Source organism: Diorhabda sublineata, chromosome 1, assembly GCF_026230105.1.
Source record: "Diorhabda sublineata isolate icDioSubl1.1 chromosome 1, icDioSubl1.1, whole genome shotgun sequence".
Classification (NCBI taxonomy): Eukaryota; Metazoa; Arthropoda; class Insecta; order Coleoptera; family Chrysomelidae; genus Diorhabda; species Diorhabda sublineata.
The window spans coordinates 19,157,472-19,183,100 of record NC_079474.1 but is presented as its reverse complement, the minus strand read 5'-3'; the positions used below and the strand labels follow the sequence as shown (position 1 = coordinate 19,183,100).

The 25,629-nt window shown below is 32.9% G+C and overlaps 1 protein-coding gene across 1 annotated transcript; it reads right to left on the bottom strand.

Moving 5' to 3' along the window:
* Positions 1 to 4,982: 4,982 nt before the first annotated feature.
* Positions 4,983 to 24,457, bottom strand: LOC130453092 (nose resistant to fluoxetine protein 6-like). Its single transcript, XM_056792691.1, has 13 exons — positions 24,188 to 24,457; positions 23,958 to 24,136; positions 22,061 to 22,224; positions 21,882 to 21,958; positions 18,932 to 19,137; positions 18,646 to 18,815; positions 18,394 to 18,562; positions 14,918 to 15,114; positions 12,509 to 12,626; positions 10,836 to 11,022; positions 7,610 to 7,752; positions 6,071 to 6,191; positions 4,983 to 5,089 (listed from the first exon to the last, which is right to left on the bottom strand). Exons 1-13 carry the CDS (start codon positions 24,378 to 24,380, stop codon positions 5,040 to 5,042), a joined length of 1,974 nt encoding a protein of 657 aa, XP_056648669.1. The 5' UTR covers positions 24,381 to 24,457; the 3' UTR covers positions 4,983 to 5,039.
* Positions 24,458 to 25,629: the final 1,172 nt, after the last annotated feature.

Here is a 25,629-nt window from a genome sequence, read left to right as displayed (position 1 = left end):
GTCAACGTTTGTCTTCTCATCAATTCTGATTTCCTGTTAAGCTTAATAAAGGTAAATTTAAGATTCCTCATAGTAAATAGCAGTCTTCAATACCCTGATACAAAGCAAACGACAATGACAATTTATTTAATTTTCCTTAATATCAAATTAAACTAATAAAATATTTATATAAACTGAACAATTATCAGCGAACGCTTCTCGATCGCGCATAGGTGGAATTTTTTCTTCGTAAATGAAGTGCTTAAATTTCTCAATTACCTTGAAAAACTTTAACCCTTCATAAAAACTTTTCTAATACTGACCAATTAATAAGAACAATTGCCCATGTTGACCAAATTCTGAACTTTCAAATGGTACAATTGGTCAATCGAAATTCCACATACAGGGTGTTAAGATCACGGAGGCGGTTCCTCAAGGTAATTCCTGTACTGTTCAAATACACTAAAACGTCATATATTAGGTTTACAAGTGTATAAGTTCTTTATTTTCATCAATATGATAACTACCCTTATCTCTTCAATATTTAAACTAAACACACTTAATACAAAGGATGCTATCTTCGTATTGTAGAGTATCTTCATAAATAAAATTGATGTGTATTGAGAAGATCCTTTCTATACGTTTTCATTTAGCTGTATCTTTTGAGATATTTCGTTAAATATATTTTCTTTCGACGCCCTCTTCTTCTGTAGCTTACCAAATCGTTTTTGACATTCTGTGGCTATCTACAAAAGCGTCCACCAAACCATAGTTTTTTCCCAGAATATAATACTATTTGCTCTTTATTGATAGCTTAGCTTGTGGAAATTTTGTTAATTGAATTTATCTAGGCATATAAAAAGTTCAGTAACCGTGCTTGGGAATTTTATTTACTTTTGGAAACTCTGTGTCAAGCCAAAAGACAAAACCGTGTATGATATTTCGTAAAATATTTTTAATTACCTAAAATTTGATGATTTACCTGTATAATATGTTCTTTTGACTTCGTACCAAATATGTTCAATTAATTAAAACTATGCAGAACCTACTTGTACTACATCCTCTCAAACATAGCTGATTAGTAACATTAATTTAAGACCTAGAGAAGTTTGAGATGATTGTCATCTAAAATCTTGAAATAAAATCTATTGTAATGATCAAAATTTTAAAACCAAACTGAAAATGTTCGTTTAGTGAAACTGGAAATTTTTGAACAACATGCTATAATTGGTAGCAATTCATTATTACATTTGATCTGCAGCTATCTTATAACCAGTGGCATAAATATTCGTCTCAGCTACTCATCATCTGATCCTAGATATTCAATACACAACGCTTTGGCTACATAGATATTGTGGGGAATATTTTTCATGAAGATATATTCAGAATGATCTATTTGCTACATCCCCCAAATGTAGCATTATCTCAGTTATAAGAGCAGCGCCGTGAACTTAATAGATAAATTTTATAGTCTGTTACCCACTAGGAACAAGATAGATCACCTTCAAAAAAATCTTCAACTGTTGTACAAGGATAGACATTGTTTCAAATACATTTATAGAAAATTACCTAAGCGTAGTCTGGAAAAGCTGAATAGCGGAAAAACTTCATGGTCTTCAATTCAATACAATTGATAAACATCTTCACGTTCATCTCAACAGATCTCTGAAATTATCCGTCTCTGAAGACGATAATTTGATTGACGAAACGCACGTCGGACAGTGTAATTCCCATTGTTGGTGAGGTGGTAGCAGTATATAGTTTGTTCAATAGGATATAAAGCTAATGAGGAGAGATATTAGGGTAGGTGGTATTCACAAATTATTACGACTGTTCTTTAATAAGACAAAATTAATTGTGAGAATAAATATTTTCGAAATTACAACAGCAAAGGCACTTTTAACAATTGCCATTTAGGATTAACTTTTGATACTACCAACGAATATTGTAGGTTCCAAATATTTTGAACAAATATATCGGATATATCTGACCCATTTTCAGATTTTTATCATACCACGTTTCGTTTCTTTCTAAAGTCTGATTCACGTATAGCAATGACGTATCAGTGCCGGCAAACAATCAATGTTTCATCAATGCCATCAAGTCATGATTCTATTATTATACACCAGACATTAGCATTTTTCGCGGGTCAAATTCCGAAACAGTTTAGAGACTGTGCGCAGAATTTTTAGCAAAATCCCTTATTGGGCATTTGAACCAGGTAAACCATACAAGAATACAACACGAAAACACCCTCATAGATGACATTCCAATAATAACAGGAATTATACAGGGTGATAATCTAAGACCACTGCTTTCCATTCTTATCCTAGGAGTCAAAACTGCAGGAAGAGGATACAGATGGGAAGCAGCGAGTTACCGAGTTGTATGCTACGTAGATGATGCTATTCTCGTAGGAGAAGACAAAGCATGCTTTTCAGATTCAACCGAATGGAAGAACAGTTCAATTTGAAGATATTAATCCTCAAGCAAAATAAATAAATACGCTGCAAATTAGCGATAGACGATAAACTAATAGAACAAGTTAAGAACTTCAACTTATATGAGAAAGCACGCTTACCGCCCAACAACGTCGTCATAATCTCAGGAATTTTGTGCGACGTTATATGGCAAAACAAATTTATATCCACCTTAAGCAACAAAACAGTTGTAAGTCTAATATTAAGCTATGCAGTTGAAACGAAAGCGGATACAAGCACGAAACAAAGATGAAAACGCTTAGATTAATAGCTGCAGTAACCTTTTGGGACATAAAACGATGTGATAGGAGACGGGTTTGCGACCAGATAACAGATTGGGTCAAATGGGAACGGAGGAGAAGATGAGAATGGAAGGCAACCACCAGAAGATCAGCAGGCAGACACCCAAAGAGATGGGCCGAATCATGAACATCGACATCACAAGATCTAGACTGAAGGAACTAGAAAAAATAGTAACAACTGTCGGGGTTTCAGCAGCTGGTAAAATGTCGAATGAACTAGTTAAGTTAAAGTTAAAGTCAAGTTAAAGAGTTTTGTTTCTACCACAATCCGTTAGATAGAGGAAATTGCAAATATTACGACTGGTAAACAGAAAACGTTCTGTCTTTGTTTGAAAAGACCGGATCTGTAGTGATTGTGTATCGTGCGTTCTGGACTAAGTTCTACTGAGATAGTCCAAGTAAATAACATCGTAGATAATATCATCAATTTAAGATACCGGCCGGCTGCATTTGTTATGGACACAAGATGACCAAGAATTAGTAAAGACACATTCCTTTACTCATAGCTCAAAGAAATCAGTTCGGAAGGCTAGTCACGAATTAGTGACTCATGTATCAACTATATGGATGGTTTTAATGAAACGTTAACAACTACGTCTTTACCGTTGTTACATGATGATGAAGATTTTATCATATTGTCTTCAGTGGTGAATCTACCTTGGTGGATATGTGAACTTTCATGCGGCTCAGAACATACTAACGAGATGGTACAAGTGCAATAAAATTATTTGTGCCATATCCCGGCAGAAATTTTCACTATTTCTATGTATCGTTCCGCGCAATCTTGTTGACAAGGGCTCTTCTTTACTTTTGGCTATTTTTGAAGCTTTTTGTACTTTTCATAGAATTAGAGATTAGACTAGAAGGAACTGAAGATCTAGGTAAAAATTTTGTCATTTAAACGAAAATGCCTTCAGATGAACATATCTATATTATAAATATACAAAAAATTAACAAAATCTGAACTTTGTAATACGCATTTAGCATAGGATCTGCTCTTTAGCTTATAAGTTTTATACTCAACTCGTTCATCTCGGCGAGAGGACTGTCACGGTCTTGTAGATATGAATTTTTATCACCCAGGTGTAATCACCCGGCATTCTTACGTCACCGCTTTTTATGAATCGATCTTAATCGTAACTACCAAAAAATAGACTGTATAAAACAAAAAATCATAAAGTGAATTATATTTTTAATGCAGTTAAATCATCGAATCGGTGCTAGAATTAAATTTACGTTACTTTCTACTGCCTTTTTCCTATTTGTTTTACCTTGATAAATGTCACGCCGTCTTATCGACATCTGTCACAATTGTTCGCAATTTAAAATAAACAAATACTCAACAAATAAAGTTTTTTATTTAAATTTTGTTATTCATTCTTCTCGTTATTACAACATTGCTGAATATACCTCTAATAACTGCCAAATGGGAGTGATATCCTTAAAATATTAGACCAACTTTGAAATAGTGGTTCAATTAATACATATATACATCACTAATTTAAGATGGCGGTTCCCTGACGTCATTACATAGCAAGTTTATGAACAATTAACGGTAGTCTGAATACACTGTTTACACCAACATTAACGACTACACTGAAGGTAAATGTTTACTTTCAGTCTCTGAAGACGAAAACTTGGTTATCGAAATACGCATCAGGTAGTGTAATCGTGAGTGTTGATGTAAACAATGTAACGCCAACGGTTCCAGAAATGCCAAATTAGTAAGCAGAATTGTTTAGTGTTCATTTGTTTTTCTATTATAAAAGACTTATTATGAGTGGTGTATAATACCTCAGTGTCCTAATACTTCATTGCAATTATCCGAAAATCTATTTTATTTACGTTCCTAGTGTAAAAAAGGAACGTGCAAAGTGGTTGATGGAAGATCCAGAGACTTTCATCGACTACAACTACAACTGTATTTATTGTTGCATTTATTTTTCTAATTTTATATAAATTATTTTGTAACCGCAAGAAAATAAATTCCACAATTTAGCAGCTGATTGGTGCACCGTTTATTCCTGATCGAATGACAAAATAACTGAGATATAACCTTATATAACTTTATGGTTATGTGTCTGCGCCATAAGAATTCATGGTAAGTAAAGCTTTAAGGTGCAAATCGTTTCCTACTAGGCGCTATACCTGAAGTAGCTGTTTGCTACGAAACTAATTGATGTATCGCACTGTATTACTTGTATTAAAAAATGATTAAATATTTTTCATAAACGAAACTCTTTATATTTTTAAATAATTTATGATTATATTGAAAAAATTATGCATAAGCTTCTTCTGTTCGCTTGACGTGATTGGCGAACGTAACTCCTGAAATAAATAATTTTTAATAATTAGTTAAATTCTTGTTACTTTTGAAATGGAAGATTATTATTTTTGGCTTTCGAAAACTGGGTTGCATAGAAGTGAAGTTGTCAAATGTAAATTTCGAATAAGTTTATACTCTATTTCAAGGACGAAATCATAAAAAGTCTGAAAGATGTTTGAAAAATATTCCAATTTTCCTGAACTCAAATCTTATACGATGTAGTTCGAAAAGCTCTCATCTAATTCAATATGAAATATATAAAATTATTCATTTTCTGCACACGTGTATGGCAAGTTGTACCATATTGTTAACATACATTTCGTACTTCGTAATACCATCAATAAAAAGGAGATATCTAACTACTTATAAAGACATACAGCTCCTGACCATAACAGATATTGGGAACCTAGGCTAACCTAACTTAACCTAACCTAACCTAACCTAACCTAACATAACCTAACCTAACCAAACTTTCTTTTGAGGCAATCTATGTGGCATTCTAATAACTCTACTTTGTCTATCGGGAACCAATTTACGCTCAAACTTAGATTCATAGTACTTAGTAAAAATCAGCTTTTTAGTTTTTATGTTAGTGGTTTTTCCACTGCCCAAAGTTAAATATTGGATATAAGATACGCGTTGCTTGTTGAAATTTACTTTATACTATCTATACCTCTTTTTTTTAATTATTCTCAAATAAGTATCTTTTGAAATTGATCTACCAAATTGTTCAGGTGGGTATGTGTCAGCTGCACTATTTGTAGATTTGTGAAAAATGTTCGAATCAAACTGGTCAGTACATAAACTGCTCACTAACCGGGTTTTTGATGGTTGGGTGGCCAGCATTATTTAGATGTTGCTCCAACACATCAATTCTACTAACTTTTGAATTTAACAGAGTCTGAGATTTTAAATTTTGAAATAAATATAGATCTATATGCCCGAAGGATATTGAATACCTAATAGTAAAAAAATGGTTTTACCTGTTTGCCTTGTGTTTCTGAAAAAATATTTTTCTATCGTCAGAATTGGAGATTCGAAAGCCAACGACCATAGAAAAGCGCAAATCACTGATATAATAAAATAACCACAAAATAAATAAAACTGGAATAAATAAAAAAATATATATTAGACGCAAATACGAGGGCTACTACTTAAGTTTTACGATATCGATATAACTTTTAAGATATGGAAACAATGAAGTGAGATTTGACATTTTTTATGATGAACGTACCCAAAACGAGTACTATTTGAGTTGTTTACAAATACTTGAGGCATTCATCTTATTAAAAAAATGAATGTGGAACAATTTCATGCCATGAATTTGATCTGTATTAAACCGACAGTAGTATGTCAACTGGTTTTCCGAATTCATTCGTGGTTGCACTTCGCTACGGGATAAACTTCGTGAAAGTCGTCCATAATCCACATATACCGCATAATTTGACAATCGCTCGTATCGATTGGTACAAAGAAATGTTGAAAAATTTCAATCTCGGTGCTTTAGAAGACGTCTATAAGATCGTGACAGGCGAAAAATTATGGATCTATTCATATAAACCCAAAAGTAAACTACAATCGACCTTATGCGTCTTTCAAGTTGAGTTAAATCTAACAAAAGTTAGCTCGAGGCACTTTGAAGCAAATGACCTGTTTTTTCGAAATAACTGGGCACCGTTCCAGCCTTTGTTTGCTAGAAGAATCAGAGGAACTAATTGCAGAAGATTCATTCTCCACTAAGACAATGGGAGTTCTCACACATCAGTTGAAACAACAACTTTTTTTAAAAGTCGAAACATCGAATTGATGAAGCATCCGCCGTACAGTCCTTGTTTGACACCAAATTATTTCCTCTTATACCTACAGATTAAAAATAAATTACGAAGTCAACATTTTTCTACACCTGGAGAAGCAGTTATGGAGGTACCACAATCGGAATGGAAAATATGCTTCGGCATCTATTTAAAATGTCTGCAAAAGTGTATTTATCTTGATGGAGGATGTAAATATTTGTCTCAAAACTTAAGCAGCCACCCTCTTTTGGTAAGAATGATATTTTTGAAATATTTTAAGCAATCATTGTCAATATTTTAATCGTACTCATCATCAAGGTGCTAGGTATGAATAAACAAGAGAGGTTATATCAAGGGGGAACAACTAACTTATTTCGGATACCTCTAAAAAAATAACTGCAGAGAGCAGAGCTTGATGCTTTGCGGAATAAGTACCGAATACGAAATACTGTAAAAATGTTTTTGTTTGTAAATTCCATTATTATAACTTAAATTTATAAGTGAGTGTAAATGTAGTGAAAAGAATTAAATATAAAGATGAGAAAAGAGAAAAAAAGAGAGAAGAATCCAGAAAAATTATTCTTGTTTCCAGAGAAAATAGTCCTAGGTCCTAAATTAGTGATAAAATAGATAAACTTGTTTGTTCAATCATTATATGCACCATTAAAAAAAATTATTTAAAAATAACTATAACAAACGTTAACTATAACTGCCCTTGATATTACTTACCGCTACGTAAATATCCATATAAAATTTCATTTTGTTACTGAAACCATGATGTGCTAATACCAATATATGTAACAAATACATGCTATATGTAATTTTAGCGCCGACTTGAAATAACGGCCTGCACAATATCCAGTTAACTATACCTAAAAATAAACACACACTAAAGTACCTACACGCTATTCCCAAGAAAACTTTACAACTCTGAGACTCTGAAAGCAGAAGTTTCTTCAAGAATTTATTGGAAAGGGGACAAATTTTTATATAAAACTCATATCGAAAAGTACAACCCCTGCAGCCCAGCATCAACCAGTACAACGTAACCGAATTCACAAAAAAATTCTATTTTGATCTCAAAACAATGATAAATCTGTTTGCTAAATCGTTATCACCGGAAAATGGAATAAAATTACATTGTTTTTGTAAAAATTTTACTTCTTGCCATGGTATAATTTCAATTACAAAAAGATCATCATCGTCAGATAGCTCACAGTTGAGCAAAGAGTACCTGTCGGGGTTTCCGCAGCTGTTGAAAAACAATGATGTCGCTATCTCTATACATCGTTACGTCCACTTTTATTGACGTGGGCTCTTCATTTTTTATTATTTTTGACTACATCTTAAACCTCTTAGAACTTTTCATAAAATTCAACACTAGTCTTAACTTTTAAATTTAGGCGTAGGAATTTTCAAAACCGACATTACTTTCGTAACCTTCTGTAACCTACGTTTCGGATTAATAGTACTTAGATACCTTCCTATTTGGCTGAATTCCATTAATTAAGAAAAACATTTTACAACGAGGTGATAAGATAAATGAAAGACAAACTTCAAACAAACAAAAGAAATTATATTACTCAACATATTTTCCTCTTAAATGGATACATTTACTACAGCGAACCTGAAACGTTTCTAGCTATTATATATAAATATATAAATCTGGTGAATAAGGGGGGTGTTTTAGTAATTCAAACCATAAATCACGAATTTTTTCCGTGGCAACATGAGATTTGTGTGCAGGGGCGTTATCCTGCAAAAACCTTTGGATAGCTTTTAGCGTAATTTCTCTTCAATTGTTTCTCGTAAAGTGGTCAGTAATGTCGAATAGTAATCTCCAGTTATTGTTCTACGCTTATCTAGAAAATCAAAAATGATTACTCCATGGCAATCCAGAAAAAAACTGAAGCAAGAACTTTTCCAGCAGATTTTTTGACACGAAACTTCGTAGGTCTTGGAGAACCAGAGTGTCGCCATTCCATCGATTGCAGCTTTGTTTTTGGATCGTAGAAATGTACCCAAGTCTCATCCATAGTAACAATTCGGTTTAAGAAGTCTACATCGTTTTCAGATCGAGCACAGATCGAACGCGATGCTTCTACCCTTGCACGCTTTTGGTTAACATTCAAACATTTGGGGATCCTTTTGCAGCAATTTTTCTCATGTCCAAATTGACGTGAACTATATGATGAACGCGTTCGTATGAAATATTCAGTACTTCAGATATCCGTTTTAGCCCAATTCGACGGTCTGATAAAATCATGTCATGAACTGCATCGATATTTTCGGAACTGACACAGAAACTGGCCTTCCCGATCGGTCATCATCTTCAATGGAAAATTTACCTCTTTTGAAGCTTGCAGTCCAATTTTTCACGGTCACATACGAAGGACTTTGATCACCAAGGGTATTAAGCATATCTTTGTAAATCTGCTTACCTCTCAACCCTTTTAAATACAGATACTTGATGATGGCTCGATACTCCAATTTTTCGATTTCACAATTTCGGTGGACATATTTTTTCTTTTAATTTATTGCGTAACTCTGGTTTACTTTTTTGACGTCAAACTTTACACTGACACTTCTAATAAGTTATTGTTCGTTGCTATGGTAACGCAATATTTTGTTTATGCATGGAACTGGTCTAGGCTAACTAGATATCAATACATCCTCGTATATTTATTACACATGATGTTGCTTACTTAGAGAACAGAGTTTTCCCGAAATACTGGCTATTTATAAGGTTTCAATATGATTTTTGATAGACGCAGACAGTTATGATACAGTCTGTTAATAAATTTAAGGCTTTCTGATAAAGTTTATTTTTTGTTCTGTTTTCTGGTGCGTAAATAAACAAAGAAGACGCGAGCATGAGTCGTAAAATTGTTCATACGAGAAACAAGTTGATTACGCAAACTTCCAACGACTAGCCTTGCGATTTATTTATGGTCATCGTCAAAGCCAGACGTACCGGAAATTGTAAACGTTTAAAACCGAACCGTTAGAATCATCGGTATAAACGGTATCAAGACCACAGCCAGTCGAAGTTGATTAATGTTGCGCAGCATGATCCTAGTTTTAACTGCAAATTGCGAAGTGGTAATCCAGGCAATTTCAGTGAATTTAAAAGCTCCGTGGGATAGTCTCCTAAGAAATTCTGAATGGTCTCATTAAGATCATCGATATCTGTATTTTCCACCGATAATATTTCTCGTTTATCCTGCCAATTATGGTTATGGAACTGTTGCAATATATCTGTGAAAACACGCTTATTAAGCTCCTCTTTTTAATCTGTGATGTGACAGAAATCTGTAGGTAATGTGATGAATCCGATCGAGGTGTCCGTTACGACTTGATTATTATTGCACTCTAAGCTTATCGACTTCATCATCACTCACTGAAGAACGCAATTCTGACATAGCAATACGACTATTTTCTTGATCTGTCTCTCTGATCATCAGTGCAGTTAGCAGGTGAAGTAAATCTTCTCACATTTGATTGACTGCGACGACCTAAGTCAGGTCGTCTTCTACTCGGCATCGTAAATTGTAAATTAATCAAAGTGAGAAAAGTTCTCGATCACTTAAGTAGTAAAGTGTCACTATCACAAAAGATCAGAAAAAAAAGAGCTCAGAGAACTTGAAATGTCACAATCACAAAGAACATTCGCGCGCACGTAGTGCTAATCGTCACTCACAAAGATAGAAGGATTCACTTGTCAAATGTCAAATGTCATCAAGGAAAAAGAAAATTGTTTTAAATCTTCTCTGGTCTTCCACAAATAATTGAAGATCAACGGCAATCAAAACAACGTCAATAACGAGGCAGACTGATAATTTTTATATGGAAAGCGCATTTAAGTTGTATTTAATTGCATACTTATTACCTAATATTTGTAAATAACCTAAAAGGTGAATATAATATAATGAAAAAAAAATATTAAAGAATTTACCTCCATAACCGTGGTAGCATGAATATACAATCCAACACAAACCTACGCACCACGTGAATCTAGCAAAACCAATATAAATAGTTTTGTTGTTGTAGCTAAACCACATTTCAGCATCTTCGTAAAATAAAACTATAAGAAACATCACACTTAACACGATAATCCAAATAAGCAAGTTTAAAAATCCTTTCTACAATAAAAAAAAAAACCATAAAGTGTTAAATTCTAACAGACAAAACGTGAAATTGATCAGCTATATTTTCAGTACATAACAATAAAATTCATTCAGCCAGCCAGATAAATAATTTTAATGAGATACTTTCATTCATTATTTTTAAAATTTTAGGTTCACTACTAGAGGGCCTATTCGAAAATATAATAGTAAAAAAGCGATTTTTTTTAAATTAACCCAATTAAGTATATGTTTATACACGATTATCGAATTCTGCGTATTTTTCTATCACAAAGTTTAATCTAGATCTTCTAATACGAGATGGAGAAGACGGGAAACCTTGTTATTAAAAAATGTTTGCAAGGTTCTGCTAAGACGATTATATAAACCTGATGTTGTAAAAGAGCTTTTTTCCAGAAATACAAAATATATTAATTCTCAGCAATTTAATTAGCAACGTAAATCTAAGTCTATCCCGAGAAATCTTAAGAAATATGTAAATAGCGGGATTTTTTTCAATCCTCTACTAGGCTGATTTTCTCCATTATTGAAAATTTTATATTGTTTGCCAGTGAAAGAAAGCATAAAATATAAATAAACACCTTCATATTTGGAAAATAACAGCATAGATGGATATGACGTTGAAGTTTATTTATTCAACCAGCCAGATCTCCAGACTCAACTTGCTTAGATTTTTATTTGTGGGATCTCGCTTACACCTATAGACCCACGACAAGAGATGATATGATTAAAACAATACGATAGGCAATACGAAATATTTCAATTACAGAAATTGAAACTGCTGTCGTATCCACCTGTCAGCGACTGATTTCATGTATAGAATATGATGAAATTTTGAAGACCTAAAGTGCAATTAACTACGTAATTAGTTACCTAAGTTGTTAATTGTTTGATTTATTCAATGATTTGTTCTCATTGTTAATAATATTCGATTTACATTTAGATAACGCCATCTAGCGACAACAATTATTATTATTATGAGAACAGTTTGGATTGCTAATGGAAAAACTTTTCATCCAGAAGAAATTTTTAATTTTCGTTCAGGCGGATCAGCCTAATAGACATTTGAAGAAAAAATCTCGCCATTTACACATTTCTTAAGATATGAAACAACGTCCGTCCTCTAGCATTTACGTTGCTAAATAAATTGCTTAGAATTTATATATTTTATATTGCTGGACAAAAGCTTTTCAAACAAAATCAAGTTTATAAAAAGTGACTAGGCTTTCTTAATTTTATATTTTCAAATATGCCCTACAGTAACGGATTTGAAATTCTAAAAAAAACGTGTTTCTTGGGGCCACTTTTGTTTAATTTTTTCCCCTGTAGCTATCATATAATTCGTTCCTAAGATATGTACGACGGCCTTTTTTATTTGCCCACCCGGTACATTAGAGAAACTATTTATGTTATGAGAGCAGTACTGGGCCTCGGGGAAATGTTTTTGAGGATAATTAGAGATTTAAATTAATTATATACTTACTGAAATGAATTTAGTATTAATACTATTAAAATACGAGTCATCTCTCGTAAATCTCATAAATATTCCCATCGCAATTCCAATAAAATAGTCCTGAACTCTACTGTGTGTATAAAGAGTACTGAAACAAATATATTAACCCACTAATAGTTATTATACAGTGTGCGTTCAAAAATTATCTTTACAACTTGAAAGATTCATAACTATGAAAATAAACAAGATATTTATATTCTGTCTTTTGAATGTATTACTGTAACTAATAAGGTTTGTTTTAGTACACTTCAGCATGCGCACCATTGGTGGCCCTAAGCACTTCCAGTCTGTAATCAATTTCAAGCCAGGTACGCTGTAACATGTCGTCTGTGATTGTACTAAAAGCTTGTGTAATACGGCTTTTCAATTCATCAATGTCATTAGCCGGTGTCCGGTAAACAATATCCTTTAAATAACCCCATAAGAAGAAATTGAGGGGTGTTATGTCCGGACACCCTTGATGGACATGGAATTGGGCCATCCCGTCCAATCCATCGGTTGGGAAAAGTTTCGTTGAGGTCTTCCCAAACTGCTATCAACCAGTGTGGTGGTGCCCCATCCTGTTGGAAGTAAACAATCGGCTGTAATTCTTTCAACTGAGGAAGAGCAAAGCTTTGCTACATATCCAGGTACACGCAGCCAGTAACTGTGTTTTTATACTAATTTAACAACTTTTGGAGGTTTATTACAAAGTTTGCATCAGTAGGGGCAATTTTTACACATAGATATCTATAATCTCTATTATCTCTACCCTCCACAGTAGAAGTCCATCAAGTCGATCTTCATCCTTGGGCACAATCTATAGCCCAGTCATATTAGGTAAAAAAAGGGGTCAACCTCGGAATGAAAAATAATAAGTTTAAAATTGGTATAAACCTTTGTTTTGTCGTTCTAAATATTGTCTCAAAAGTCACCATTGCTATCGAAGGTCAAAGGTCATCAAAATCGGCTTTTTGCGAATATCTCGGCTCCTATTGCTCAAATGAGATTTGTATTTATAATAAAAGTTGAAGAGTATAAAATTCTCTACAACTTTTGTTTAAACTTTTTTTCCATTCAACCAACCAGTTTTGGGGTAGACACAGCTATTGTCGTATCAGAACATCAAAAGACTACTATCATTATGGGAGAAGATATTGACTTTAATTGGACGTACTCAATCATATCAACAGGAAATTTTCTTTAAAAAAGTTGACAAAGGCAATGTTAAAACAAAAATGTATTCTACTAAAAGTTTTGATCAATTTCCTTGTACTAAAAAGCACATTTTATTTTTACACGTATTTAGTGGCTTCTGAGAAAATTCCCAATTTAGATAAACTGGGGAAAGTATTTCAACAAGAAAACTGCCCCCTACAAACATTATTTGAATTTTGAATTATTTGTTGATGGCAACATTGATTATTTCCGCTAAACGCAATTCATCAAATTAACGAAACTAAATGAACCTGTACAATTGTCAATACTTCCACCAACAAGTGCAGTAGCTCATCAACATATCAAACGTGTCCACTACCAAATTCAAACGTGGCTATAACTTAGAACCTCAAGAATGGGGCTGGATACTTGAAAATGAAATCCTGGTGCCCATAAGAACGTTATTACCACCAGCACCAGCCGAACTACTTAACATAATATTTTGCAATCGCAAAAATGGTTGTGGGTCCCGCTGTGGATGCAGAAAATCAGAGCTACTATATCCAAGCATTCTGAGGATAATGTGGATGGTGACAATGAATTGAACATTTTTGAGCGACAACAAGAAGGAAACGACGACGAAGAAGAAGACGACAAAGAAGAAAAGAAGACGACGAAGAAGAAGATAACTAACTTCCATTGTCAATCAATCTTAATATTTAAATTCACATTTTAATAAATATATAATATGCCGTATTTAATGATGAATTAAAATATGTGTAAAATCTATTTCCTCACTGTTTTTTATTTATTTTAAAATATATAATCCAGAATGGATAATATACTATACTTAAATATATAAAAGAATTAAAAATAAATGATTAATAATTAGTACATTGTTAAATCATTATAATTGTTTAGTAAGTAATTGACTTTATACAACGTACTAATAACCATAACTCACGCTTAACCTAACCTAACCTAACCTAATCTAATCTAATCTAACTTAAACAATTTTCAGTTTATTATCTTTCATTCCCAGGTCTAATATGACTCGATTAAATTTTCTATTTTACAACACATCATTCTCCCCGTATACTTCTCGGACCATTTAACCACAGACACATTTTTTTTTAAAGTTTTAGTGTGATTGTTGGAAGTTACAATAATAAGATAAACATTGTTTGAAGGACTTATATCGTGTTAATGATAATTTTAAATAAAAGTTTTGAATAAAAATACCTGTCGTTTGTTGAAGGAAATAAGATGGCAATTCCGACGTAAGCTATTACAAAAAAAATATTCAAACCAGCCAATATAAACATTGCTAGCTTCAGTCCATTTTTGGATTTCAACAATATACTGATGGGAATTAAAACGATTGGAGCAAAGAAAAATAATTGCATATCAGCTGATAAATACCAAAGATGTACTAAACACTAAAAATCAAACAAAATAAATTTTCCACTGGAAAAGTAGTTACTGAATGTATATACAAAGTTGATGTTACAAAAAAATGCACAAAAATCACAGATATTTTTAGGTTAACTATCACATTGATTGGGCTCAAACCAACATCATCAGTAAATATAATTAGTTCACAACTTACGTACTAGAAAAAATAATAAATTATGAGTCATTCCATCTAAAATCGATTGAAAAAAAATAACAAAACAGGTGATATAATCAGTTAAAGTTAAAGGTAAGAATAGTGGATTCTGTGAGTATTAGATTTTTATCTCAAAGTCAACACGTTCGGTTCATAACCTGAAAATTGGAATTTTTTTGAAATTGCGAAACTTTAAGCAAAGATTTCTTCTATGAAGAGTGGGCTGCTCAAATCAACTTGTAGATCAAGCTTGTCTATGATATCTATACTTAATTCCCCTAAAGCGGTTAAGACGCTAGAGTCGATTGAAATTCACAAAAAATGACTAAAAATCACTCATTTTCACTATATTCAGCTATTAATTAAAAGAATCATCCATGTAAATTATCTTTATTTACACTTAGAATAATTTCTTTCCCACTGTGAATTCCGTCTTGATCATACAGATATCTTCTAATAGAAACATTTTACAGCAAAATTTGATAAAGCTGGAAAATATCGATTTTGGAAAGTCTTTATTTAAATAGGCGGAAACAAGCGCTTATAAAAATCGAGCTCGTGTAAATTTTGTTTTTTAGGATACTAAAGAAGAATTTTTCAAAGTTACAGCAAAATATAAAATGAGTCGGCAACATTTTTTTTATTTTCAGGCGATTTTATATTAAAAAATTACTCCATAATGTTTAATTTCTCGCGATCATTTTTGTTTTGGATATTTATTTATGTTTACTCGTCTATTTGATATAGTTCTCAATAGTATCATAACTCAAAAAATTAGAAAATTGTTTTTGTTACATTATTGATGCAAGAAAGCGTAGGAACCTTGTATCAAATAACGTCATGTAAATAGTTGTTATTGCGGTAACTTTGTCAGTTTTCGAGGTTATCGCCCGAAAAGTGGAAAATAAAGTTAAAATAAATTTCAAACGTCTATTACCCGTTTGTTTTTTGACATATGTCACTATTTGAACGGAGGTGCTAAATGATTCAATGTTTTTGGTTAATTTGTTTCAGTGTAATTTAAAATTTTAATAATTAGTTAAGTGTTTATGTATTTACGTCATCAAATAATGATTTTGAGGAAAAGTTGAGTTAAAACACACGGCTTCCAAAATAAATTCACTTCAGTAACCAAATATAACGATTGTGGGAATAAAAAGTGATTATATTAGTTTTTTAAAACGTTATAAAATTATGACAGATCACTCAATAAGTCGTGTGTTTATAACTAAGAAAAACAATTTTTTGCTAAAAATCGATTTTATTCATCAATTTAATCTCCTTCAAGGCCAATACAATCATTCCAACGCTTGTCTAACTTCTAGGTGCCTTGTTCATACAAGAATATGTCTTTTGTCTCAAAATAGGCTTCAGTTTCAGCAATTGCTTCTTCATTTCAGTTGAATTTCTTACAGGCGAGCATTTTTTTGTGATAAGCAAATAGCCAGTAGTCACTAGGGGACAGATCTGGTCTATACGGTGGATAAGAAAGTAATTCAAAGTGTAATTCGTTCAATTCAATTTTCTTGGTGAAACAGTGGTTCTTTCTTGGACATATTAAGCCATTTTTCCTTCATTTTTGCATTCAAACGATTTAACAACTCTATGTAGTAGTCGCTATTGGGGGTCTCTCCCTTTTGGAAATAGATATTTCATTCGTATTCCAAAATACTGAAGCCATAACCATCCCAGCTGACTATTGTGCCTTTGGAAGCTTCGGACGTGGTTCACCGGCTGTAGTCCACTCAGATGATGATCGTTTTGATTCCGGAATGAAGTGATGGATGTTTCATCCATTGTCACATTTTTTATGTGTAAACATGACCAAACACTGCTCTAAATCATCGAAACGTTGTTGTTTTTGATCGATTGTGAGTAAACGCGGCATCCACTTTGAAAAAAACTTTCTCATGGTGAAATGTTCCGGTATAATTGTCTGATATCTTTATAACCTCAGCTATCTCACGCAATTTCAATTTACGATTAAATATAACAAATTTGTCGACTTTTTTGATGTTTTCTGGAATAATTACCTCAATTGGACGACCAGAACGTTCACCAACATCGGTATCTGTATAACCACGTTTAAATTCAGCAAACCAGTAACAAATGATTCTTTTAGATAGAGCAGAGCTGAGCTTGTACAGTATTTTTTTATCAAGAAGCATTGATAAAGCAAAACACGAAATTTTTGGAATCTATTGATTTGAAAATAACAACAGCAGCTCCACTTAAAAGGCTGTCACTTTTTTCTAACTAATCAAAATGACAAAAAAATTTACACATAGTCTTTTGAAAGTTGGTACTTCATAAATATCATATGGATTTGAAAATGGCAGCGCCATCTGTGTGTCAGTCACACGACTTATTGGATGATGTTATAAATGGTATTTATAGTTAGTTAGTACATCGCTAATTTCAATAAGTATTTTATTAACTAGAAGTAATGACGATATCGGAATTTATCACCTTTAATGAACAAAAAAAAATGTAAATTTTGAAATTAATTTTACCATTTTACTATTAGTAGCGCAATACTATATCCATCCGTGTATGTTCAGTTGCTTGTAGTTGATTATTCTTTTAGTTTAGCAAATAAAGGAAATAGTTAAAAAGCAGATGACTATTGATGGGCACATTTGTTTTTTAAGTTTTTTTTTATATTTTTATCCGATCTTTTTAAAATTCATAACAACTCATTTTACAACAAAATGATACCTCCAGGTAGGACTCTAAGTACAAAACTGCGACTTGACGAGGACGATGACCTGTCGAAATGACAGGGGATGGTGGAATGTCATTCTTCACATCCATCCACCGATTTATCCGGGGGTGGATGCCTAGAGGGACGGGCTTTCTCGCGCGCGCGCGCGCGTGTGTGTTTCATTTTACAACCTAATTGTGTAGCTAATGAAATTGAAATTGTTAAACATTCGAGCATTACTGAAAACAAGAAGTAGTTCGTTGGCTTCTCAAGTATGTAAAACTGACAGATCAATGGAAGAAATCGCGACAAAGTAGTCATAAATCCGATACATTTCAGCAGATTTTTCACCTTAGTTTGCAGACCAGTTGTCTATTGTTAATGATATATTTCAACTCTATTTACCATTTCGTTGCAATTAACGTAATTTTGTAAATACAAAAAGTAAGACCACCAGTACTTTCTACAATGTCCTATTTGAGTTTCAGTACCAGACTCCCACAATGGTCCGCTTCCAAGATATTTGTATACATATAGAATAAACAGATAAAGCATCAACAATGGTGCAGTAAGTCTAAAAATAAATTGATTGAAAAAATTTTTGTTCCTTAATTACTGAATATGGAAAATTAATTTTTGTTCATATATATGATTTACCTAATGTAGCGATGTAAATATAGCAAGGGAAGCTTTTTCAACTGAACCAACCAATGTTCAATTTTTCTTTTAAAATATAGAAAGCTGACTAAAAATCCGCTGATGAAAAAAAATGTTGATACTGCTAAATTAGCACTCAACAAGTATGATGCATATCTTTTATAAAGGAGCTAAAAAATAATTATAATTGCTGAAGAAATTTAAAAAAAGTTATAATGCCAATGTTTCTTTTTGAAATGAAGATTGTACCATAAAAATCTAATTCAAAGGAATAAAAACAACTCACAGATTTTCCATAATCCCAGTTCATAACTGGAATAACTTGTTTCATAAAAATTTGCATCCCATGTGCGGCTATAATCCAAGTGACACTAATAATTCTCATTCCACTGAAAATTTGTATGGTTTCTGGAGATGATTTCAAAGAAACTTTCAGTATATTTTTGGTATTGGTAATTACTGAAAAAGCCAACAATAGAGGGTGTGCTGGTTCTGAAAAGACAAAATATTCTTATGAAACAAGTGTAGTTCTTATTTCAGAAAACATCCAAGATCCACAAAAGAACTTTGACATCTAGAGCAATGGAAAGTACTACAGTAATAGCACTCAAACAAAGAGGGATATAGGATTAAAACTGTTAGCACAATTGAATTCATTGGAAAATAATGTACACGAAGAGATTGATAAGAGAATTGAAAACGTCTCAAGACTAAATGTTTATGAGGCTGTTTATGGATCAATATTGACTTGGCGGTTGTAAAACATGGACTCTCGCCAAAAGATAAAAGGGTACATTGCAAGCTGCAAAGATGATATATCTTACGCATGTGAGAAATTATAAAAAAAAGGATAGATTAGCAAGTGATCAAATTTGACAAAATCTGCAAAAAATATGTCACTCATAAAGTTCGTTGATCAAATTCACTTATTTTACAAAGAATGGAAAATTCAGGACTATGGAATAAGTCATGGGAAGCAAAATTAGGCAAAAACGGTAAAGAAGAAGAACCTAATGCAACATTGGTAGTAATAAAACTGGCAGAATATCTTTGGAAAGTCACAATAAATTTTTTTGTTTTGATTTTAATTTTTGACTTTCTATCACCATATGGAACTTCAAAGAGGCAACTAAGGACCTATTTTCAAAATTTCAACAGGATCTTTTCCGGTAGAATGAAAGGTGATTATTTGGTGCTGATGTTGCTTTGGGTTGGCTTCAATCTGTTACAAGGGAGAGCCAAAATATTTTAGAACCATTTTGAAACATTTGTTTCCACTACAAACGCGACTGCCTCAGCATGAATTGGGTAATGGCACAATCAGTGCACTTTTTAGCGGTATTCATCTTTGTTAGCTGCTTGTATTGTATGTTTGGCTTCGATGATCTCTTTAATTCTCTTTCACTTAACCTTGAACATACTTTTAGCGACCACAACTTTGATATTCTTCACAATAGTTGTTGTTGATCCTTTTTGTATTATCCCTGCTTATGTTCTCACTCCAAAAAGTACCATTAAGCAACGATTTTAATAAAAAATTTACTAATTTGTCAAAAATATTATACGAACGCGTTTCAAATGTGATAAAAGGAACGCTCTGACGCATATATTTATAATCGAACATATTTACAAAAATTTACAGTTTTTTTAAGTAATTCGGGAGCTTTTCATGTAGGTATCGAAGAATTCTTTAAGCCACTCGGACAGCCATGGACGCATTCCTCTATTTCGTCATCGGATTTGAATGATTAACCTCCGAGGGCTTCTTCAAGGAGTGGCAGGGTAATAAATCCGGTTTGTAGGCAGGATGTTCTAATATCTCTAACTCCAGTTCTGATATTGTATTGAGCGTGAGATGCGCGTTATCCTGAAGAAGAATCGGTATGGACAGCTCCTCTTTTTCGAACAATAAGTGGTTTCGCGTGTATTTTCAGAAGATTAGAGTAGTATGCAGTATTCCATATACTACGGTATTTTCGTAGAAAGTCGACATACAGCACTCTTCATCTATCCTAGAACACAGTACACATAATTTGGATCTGGTTGTTTTCGTTTGATTGGCCTCCCCCTTCTTCATCCATTGTTTAGACGACACTTTGATTTCTGGAGTGTCTTAATGTACCCATGTTTCATCTATAGTGAAGGTTACGCGTTAAAAACCGTCCCCATCCGTCTTGTATTGTAGTAAACTTCCAACTGCATGAATTTTTGCTCGAAGTTCAACAGTTTGGGAACTCACCGCTTCGTTATTTTTCGATATTGAAGATGTTTTTGGACGATAGCCTCTACACAACTAGACCGCACTACGGTTAAACCGCTGTGGTTTTTAATCGCGTGAATTTGTGCCCCTAGAAAACTAATACAAGCGGCCGCACCTGCGGTTTTTTCTCGCGACTGATTTTAAAACCGTGATTTGCTACAAAATGCTCGCGGGTAAAAACCTCGGCAAAATTTGTAATCTATAGAACTTGGTTGACGCGTACGCACTGGCGTAAACGCGTGCGGTTTTTTGGTCAGTATTCGGTAGACCGTAATAGACAGGCGCTCCTCTGGTGAAATACATTTACGAAATTTTGTATCCATGAAGGTGATGTAGGGACGCACAATTTGTAAAATCTTATCGAAGCTGGCTACTGACATCCTATAGTAATTAAAAAATTTATCAGGATGGTCTCTTAAGCTTTGATACTTCTTATGAAAGAAACCTTTCTCAAATCTACGCCCAGTGGATCCAATATTTTCGAAATTTGCGTTGACGTCTTCTTTTTCTATTTCTTATCATCAGAGTAACAACACATACTGCTACCTTGAAATCCATCTTCAAACTGCGGGTCGTTTCGCGATTTTTTATCGTGGTGTGTGCATCTCAAGCGGTTTCGCGGTTGTAGCGATTAACAGCTTGCTGAAAACAATCGTTGTGCGGCCATAGCCTTATATCGAATTTAGCTGAAATGAGTTATTTTCTGTGTCGAATGTTGTTTGGATGATGATGGTTTGCGGTCGACGATCATGTGGATCTTTCCCGACGGTTTAGCGGCCATATTTGACGATTTCGACCCATTTAAATATGAAGACCTACGTCAGGCACTTCAAAACTACCTTCAAAACATACAGGTACGTCCTTTACAACATTTGTCTCGTTCATATTTGAACCTTATTCACTATAACTTGTTGTATTCATTTATATTCTAACAAATTCCCTCTGTAATTAGGTATTTCTAATTAAAAATACTTACTTTGTTCAAATTTCAGGCAGTAAAAATCGTAAACAGTACTAACGACTAAAAGAAAGATTATTATGAGGAAAATACACCTGAAACAGAATAAAGGATATTTAAAATTATTCTAAACTTTCGATAGCGTGTTAAAATCTGAAAATTGCATTGAAAAAACATAAATTAGTGTACGAACTTACATGGTAATTAAAGTTCCAAATGAAGTGTCCCATCCGCTTACTTTGGTACTACAAAATTGGTCTATAAATAGAGGAGGAAAGCCGGGAAAAATGTGGTCAACAATAAGAAGTATATCTTCAGCAGAACATCCATTTGGGATACATATAGCCAATTTATAAAATAACTGGGAAAAATATTGTTTTATACAGTATGATAAATTAAAATTAGTTCGTATCACGCATATCAAATCAAATATTTAAGTAACAAAAATAATTATTATTTGTAACAAAATAATGACAACTTAAACTTTAAATCAATATATTGTCGTGGAAATTTTGTTTTTTTAATAATTATTATTAGCAAAACAAAACGGGAAATTTCTATTTAAATCTTACTTTCCAAGATTAGTATGTATACTTTCTAAATTCCTACTTGAAAGACCATAAAAATAAGCGCTTATTATATTAAAAATATTTTTAATATTTTAAAAAATATCCCCAACACTAGTTTAAATAAAATTCATAAAAATTAGGAGCACTCGTAAGTGTCCTTAAAAGATTCACACAAAAAAAGATTTAAATTTAGATTTGTGAGTTGTAACAGGTATGTTAATGATGATTTACAAAACTCATGGACATACACTATCGGTCAAAAGCTTTTCCCCACGTTTCCGTAATACGTAATAAATAAAAGCAATAGGATCAATTTTGAAATTTATATTTATTAAATTTTGGCTTTCTCTGTAATAATTTCGACAAATAATCGTCGTTTATTTGGTTCCATTCGTTTTTCAAGATGTTCTAAAGATTTAAAGTGAAAGTAGGACTCTGCTTTATAACTCCAATGTCCAATAATAACTCGATGGCGTTGAAGTCGGGCGACTGTAAAGGCCAAACCATTACTTTCTGTACATTCCTTTCCAATTCTTTCATATACTCTTTGCGCAGCTTCGAGAAATGGATGAGATTGTTTTCATGCTATAAGATAAATTATCTTTTGATCAGATGCTGCCCAGAACGTACTACATTTTACTTTTATATTTTTTTTCTTCAAAACCCGTTCAATTTGTACTTCTCTAGTTACTTTTCTTCCGTTTTTCTTTTGATCTGCGTCTAACACTCCTCTCTTAAACCCAAAAACCTCAAACTTTGACTCTTCATGCATCCATGTTTTCTGTTCTTCAGCCCACTGCAACCTCTTCACTGCTACCCTTCCAAAAAGGCCAGCTACTCTTAATCTCCTTTTCACTGTAGAAGTAATCAAAGGTAGATCACTAGATTCATTGATCTAAGTTACTATCTCTGGGCTCGTAAGTCGCCGATCATTTTTATTGATCAAAACAATATGTTTATATTCAACGGTTGTGAGTTTTCGAGGCCGCCCTAAACGTTTTCTACCACCAAAGCTCCTAGGGGATGCATATTTGTTCACGTTGTAGTCCACGGTGAGTCGAGGTATTTTTAATTCGGCGGGAATGATACGGTTAATTTCTTGGTTTTACCCGTTTTATAATTTACAAGTCTGAATTTTCGAGTGCGAAAACAAAAAGTTGTCTTGGTCCAAAAAGTATAAATCACAGAACGGTCTTGCGAATCACAGGGCTATCTGGGACTAAATTCCAACCATAAAAACCGAAGAAATAATTTGCAGTTGAAGAATAATAATCAACAGGTTTTACCTTGTCGCACTCACCGATGAAATATAAACATAAGCTCGTTCAAAGTAAACAATTATGGGATGGACAAAACTTTTGACCGGTAATGTATATCATTAGTGCTTTCTAATATGGAACATAGAAGTTTATTATGATGAAGTTGTTAACGATACAATAAGTACCAATTCTACTTAATATTGTTGAAAAAATCGTCCTTTATCCTTATCTTGGAATAGGTTTTATGTACTTTTTACTGTACTTACATCTGTGTTTGTAATATTAGTTACATCAGGAATAACTAAGCCTGCGTAGCAGTATTTTCCTAAAATTTTCACCTCATCGTTTTTATAATCTATAGCTAAACATTGTTCGAAATTTCCCAGTTCGACTCTACCAGTATCTTGAATTCCAGAGTAAGGAAATTTAGCAGATGCATCAAACACTACAATAACGTTTTTAGAATCAATTTTAGTTTTTTTTACTATTAACTTACTCTTCCAAACTATGTTTGGTTGCTGGTATAAAGCTTTTACTTGCCAAGAACAACTTCTACTTAGATTTAATCGCAATATATCTTCTTCTTTCACGAGATTTTTTAAACTCAACAAAAAGGCATCCCAAATTAGACTGGATTGGGATTGATTTACGAAACATAGCACCAAAATAATGACGAAAATGTTGAACATTTTTGACACTTTTATTCGGCGTATTCATTGAAACATATTTAAATATTAACTTGACTACGAACTATTTATTTTACCTCAAGATAAAAATATATGTTAATCCGATTGTCAGATACCTCTTTTCAGAAGTACAATTGCGTTGTTAACAAACAGTGGTGTAGTAGGTCAAACAAAAGGGAGAAATACCATCCACATTTTCACAATCCACTACATAATAATGAATGAATTAACAAGAAAACTTTCTTTAAATATCGTCGGCTTGAGTTTCAAGCTATGACACTCCGTTTTTTACCAATATCAACATTTTTATACCATTAAATAGACAATTTCTGAACGCGTCTAATAGAAAAAATCGTAAAAACTGGAAAAAATCTGATAGTATTCAAAAATCTAAATAGAAAACCTCGTAACCCATTTTGTTTAAAGCTGAACGCAATCCGTTTTAATTCACTTGTACTGTTTTTCTTCAATTGTTTTTTAAAAATTTGATATCTGGCCACTATTTTTATCCTTTATTTAAAATAAAGTAAATGCTTCGTTCAATTTTTTTTATCATTAAGTTTTGTAAAATTTGGTGCTATGGAGTTATGAAATTTGCGAATGGAGCCGACGATATTTGACAAATATTCACTATCCCCTTCAAAATAGGCTTATTTGAGGCTAATTTATAAATGTTAACGCTTAATGCAATTTTCCATACACTTGTTATAAGCCTTGACAGGTATGGCCCTCGATACCTTAAATAGATTACTTTTTATGTCTTCAATGAAGGTGCGTTTTCCGAATCCAATAAATCAGTCTCAATTCTAAAAACATCGAGTGGACACTTATGATCTGTTTTTTCATTTGACCGAAAATTAAAATAATGAAGTATTCGTAATCCACGGGGGTATCACATCTTTTAGTAGACAGTTGAAATATATCGAGTACATAACATCCAAATGACATTTATGAAGTACAAACTTTCAAAAGACTTTGTATAAAGTTTCATGACATTTCGATTAGTCAGAAAAAAGTGGCAAGTGAAGCTACTTTTATCATTTTAAAAACAATTTGTGTTTCTTGATGAAGAAAAAATACTGGACAAGCTCAATAATGGCTTGATAAATATTTGGTCATATTTACACGTGATAAATCAGATTTTTTGTATCGATATATAACATTGGATTAAAAATGGATCCATCACATCAATCCGGAATCAAAACGATCATCATCTGAGTGGATTGAAGCCGGTGGATCACGTCCGAAGAGA

Bases quoted from the DNA above. Each gene is read 5' to 3' on its own strand.
- LOC130453092 (XM_056792691.1), bottom strand. From the start codon at position 24,380: ATGTTCAACATTTTCGTCATTATTTTGGTGCTATGTTTCGTAAATCAA. The intron at 18,563-18,645 runs GTAAATCATATA...ATTTATTTTTAG, and splicing joins TATTTACATCGCTACATTAG to ACTTACTGCACCATTGTTGA. The intron at 7,753-10,835 runs GTAAATTCTTTA...GTTTATTTTTAG, and splicing joins ATGCTACCACGGTTATGGAG to GTATAGTTAACTGGATATTG.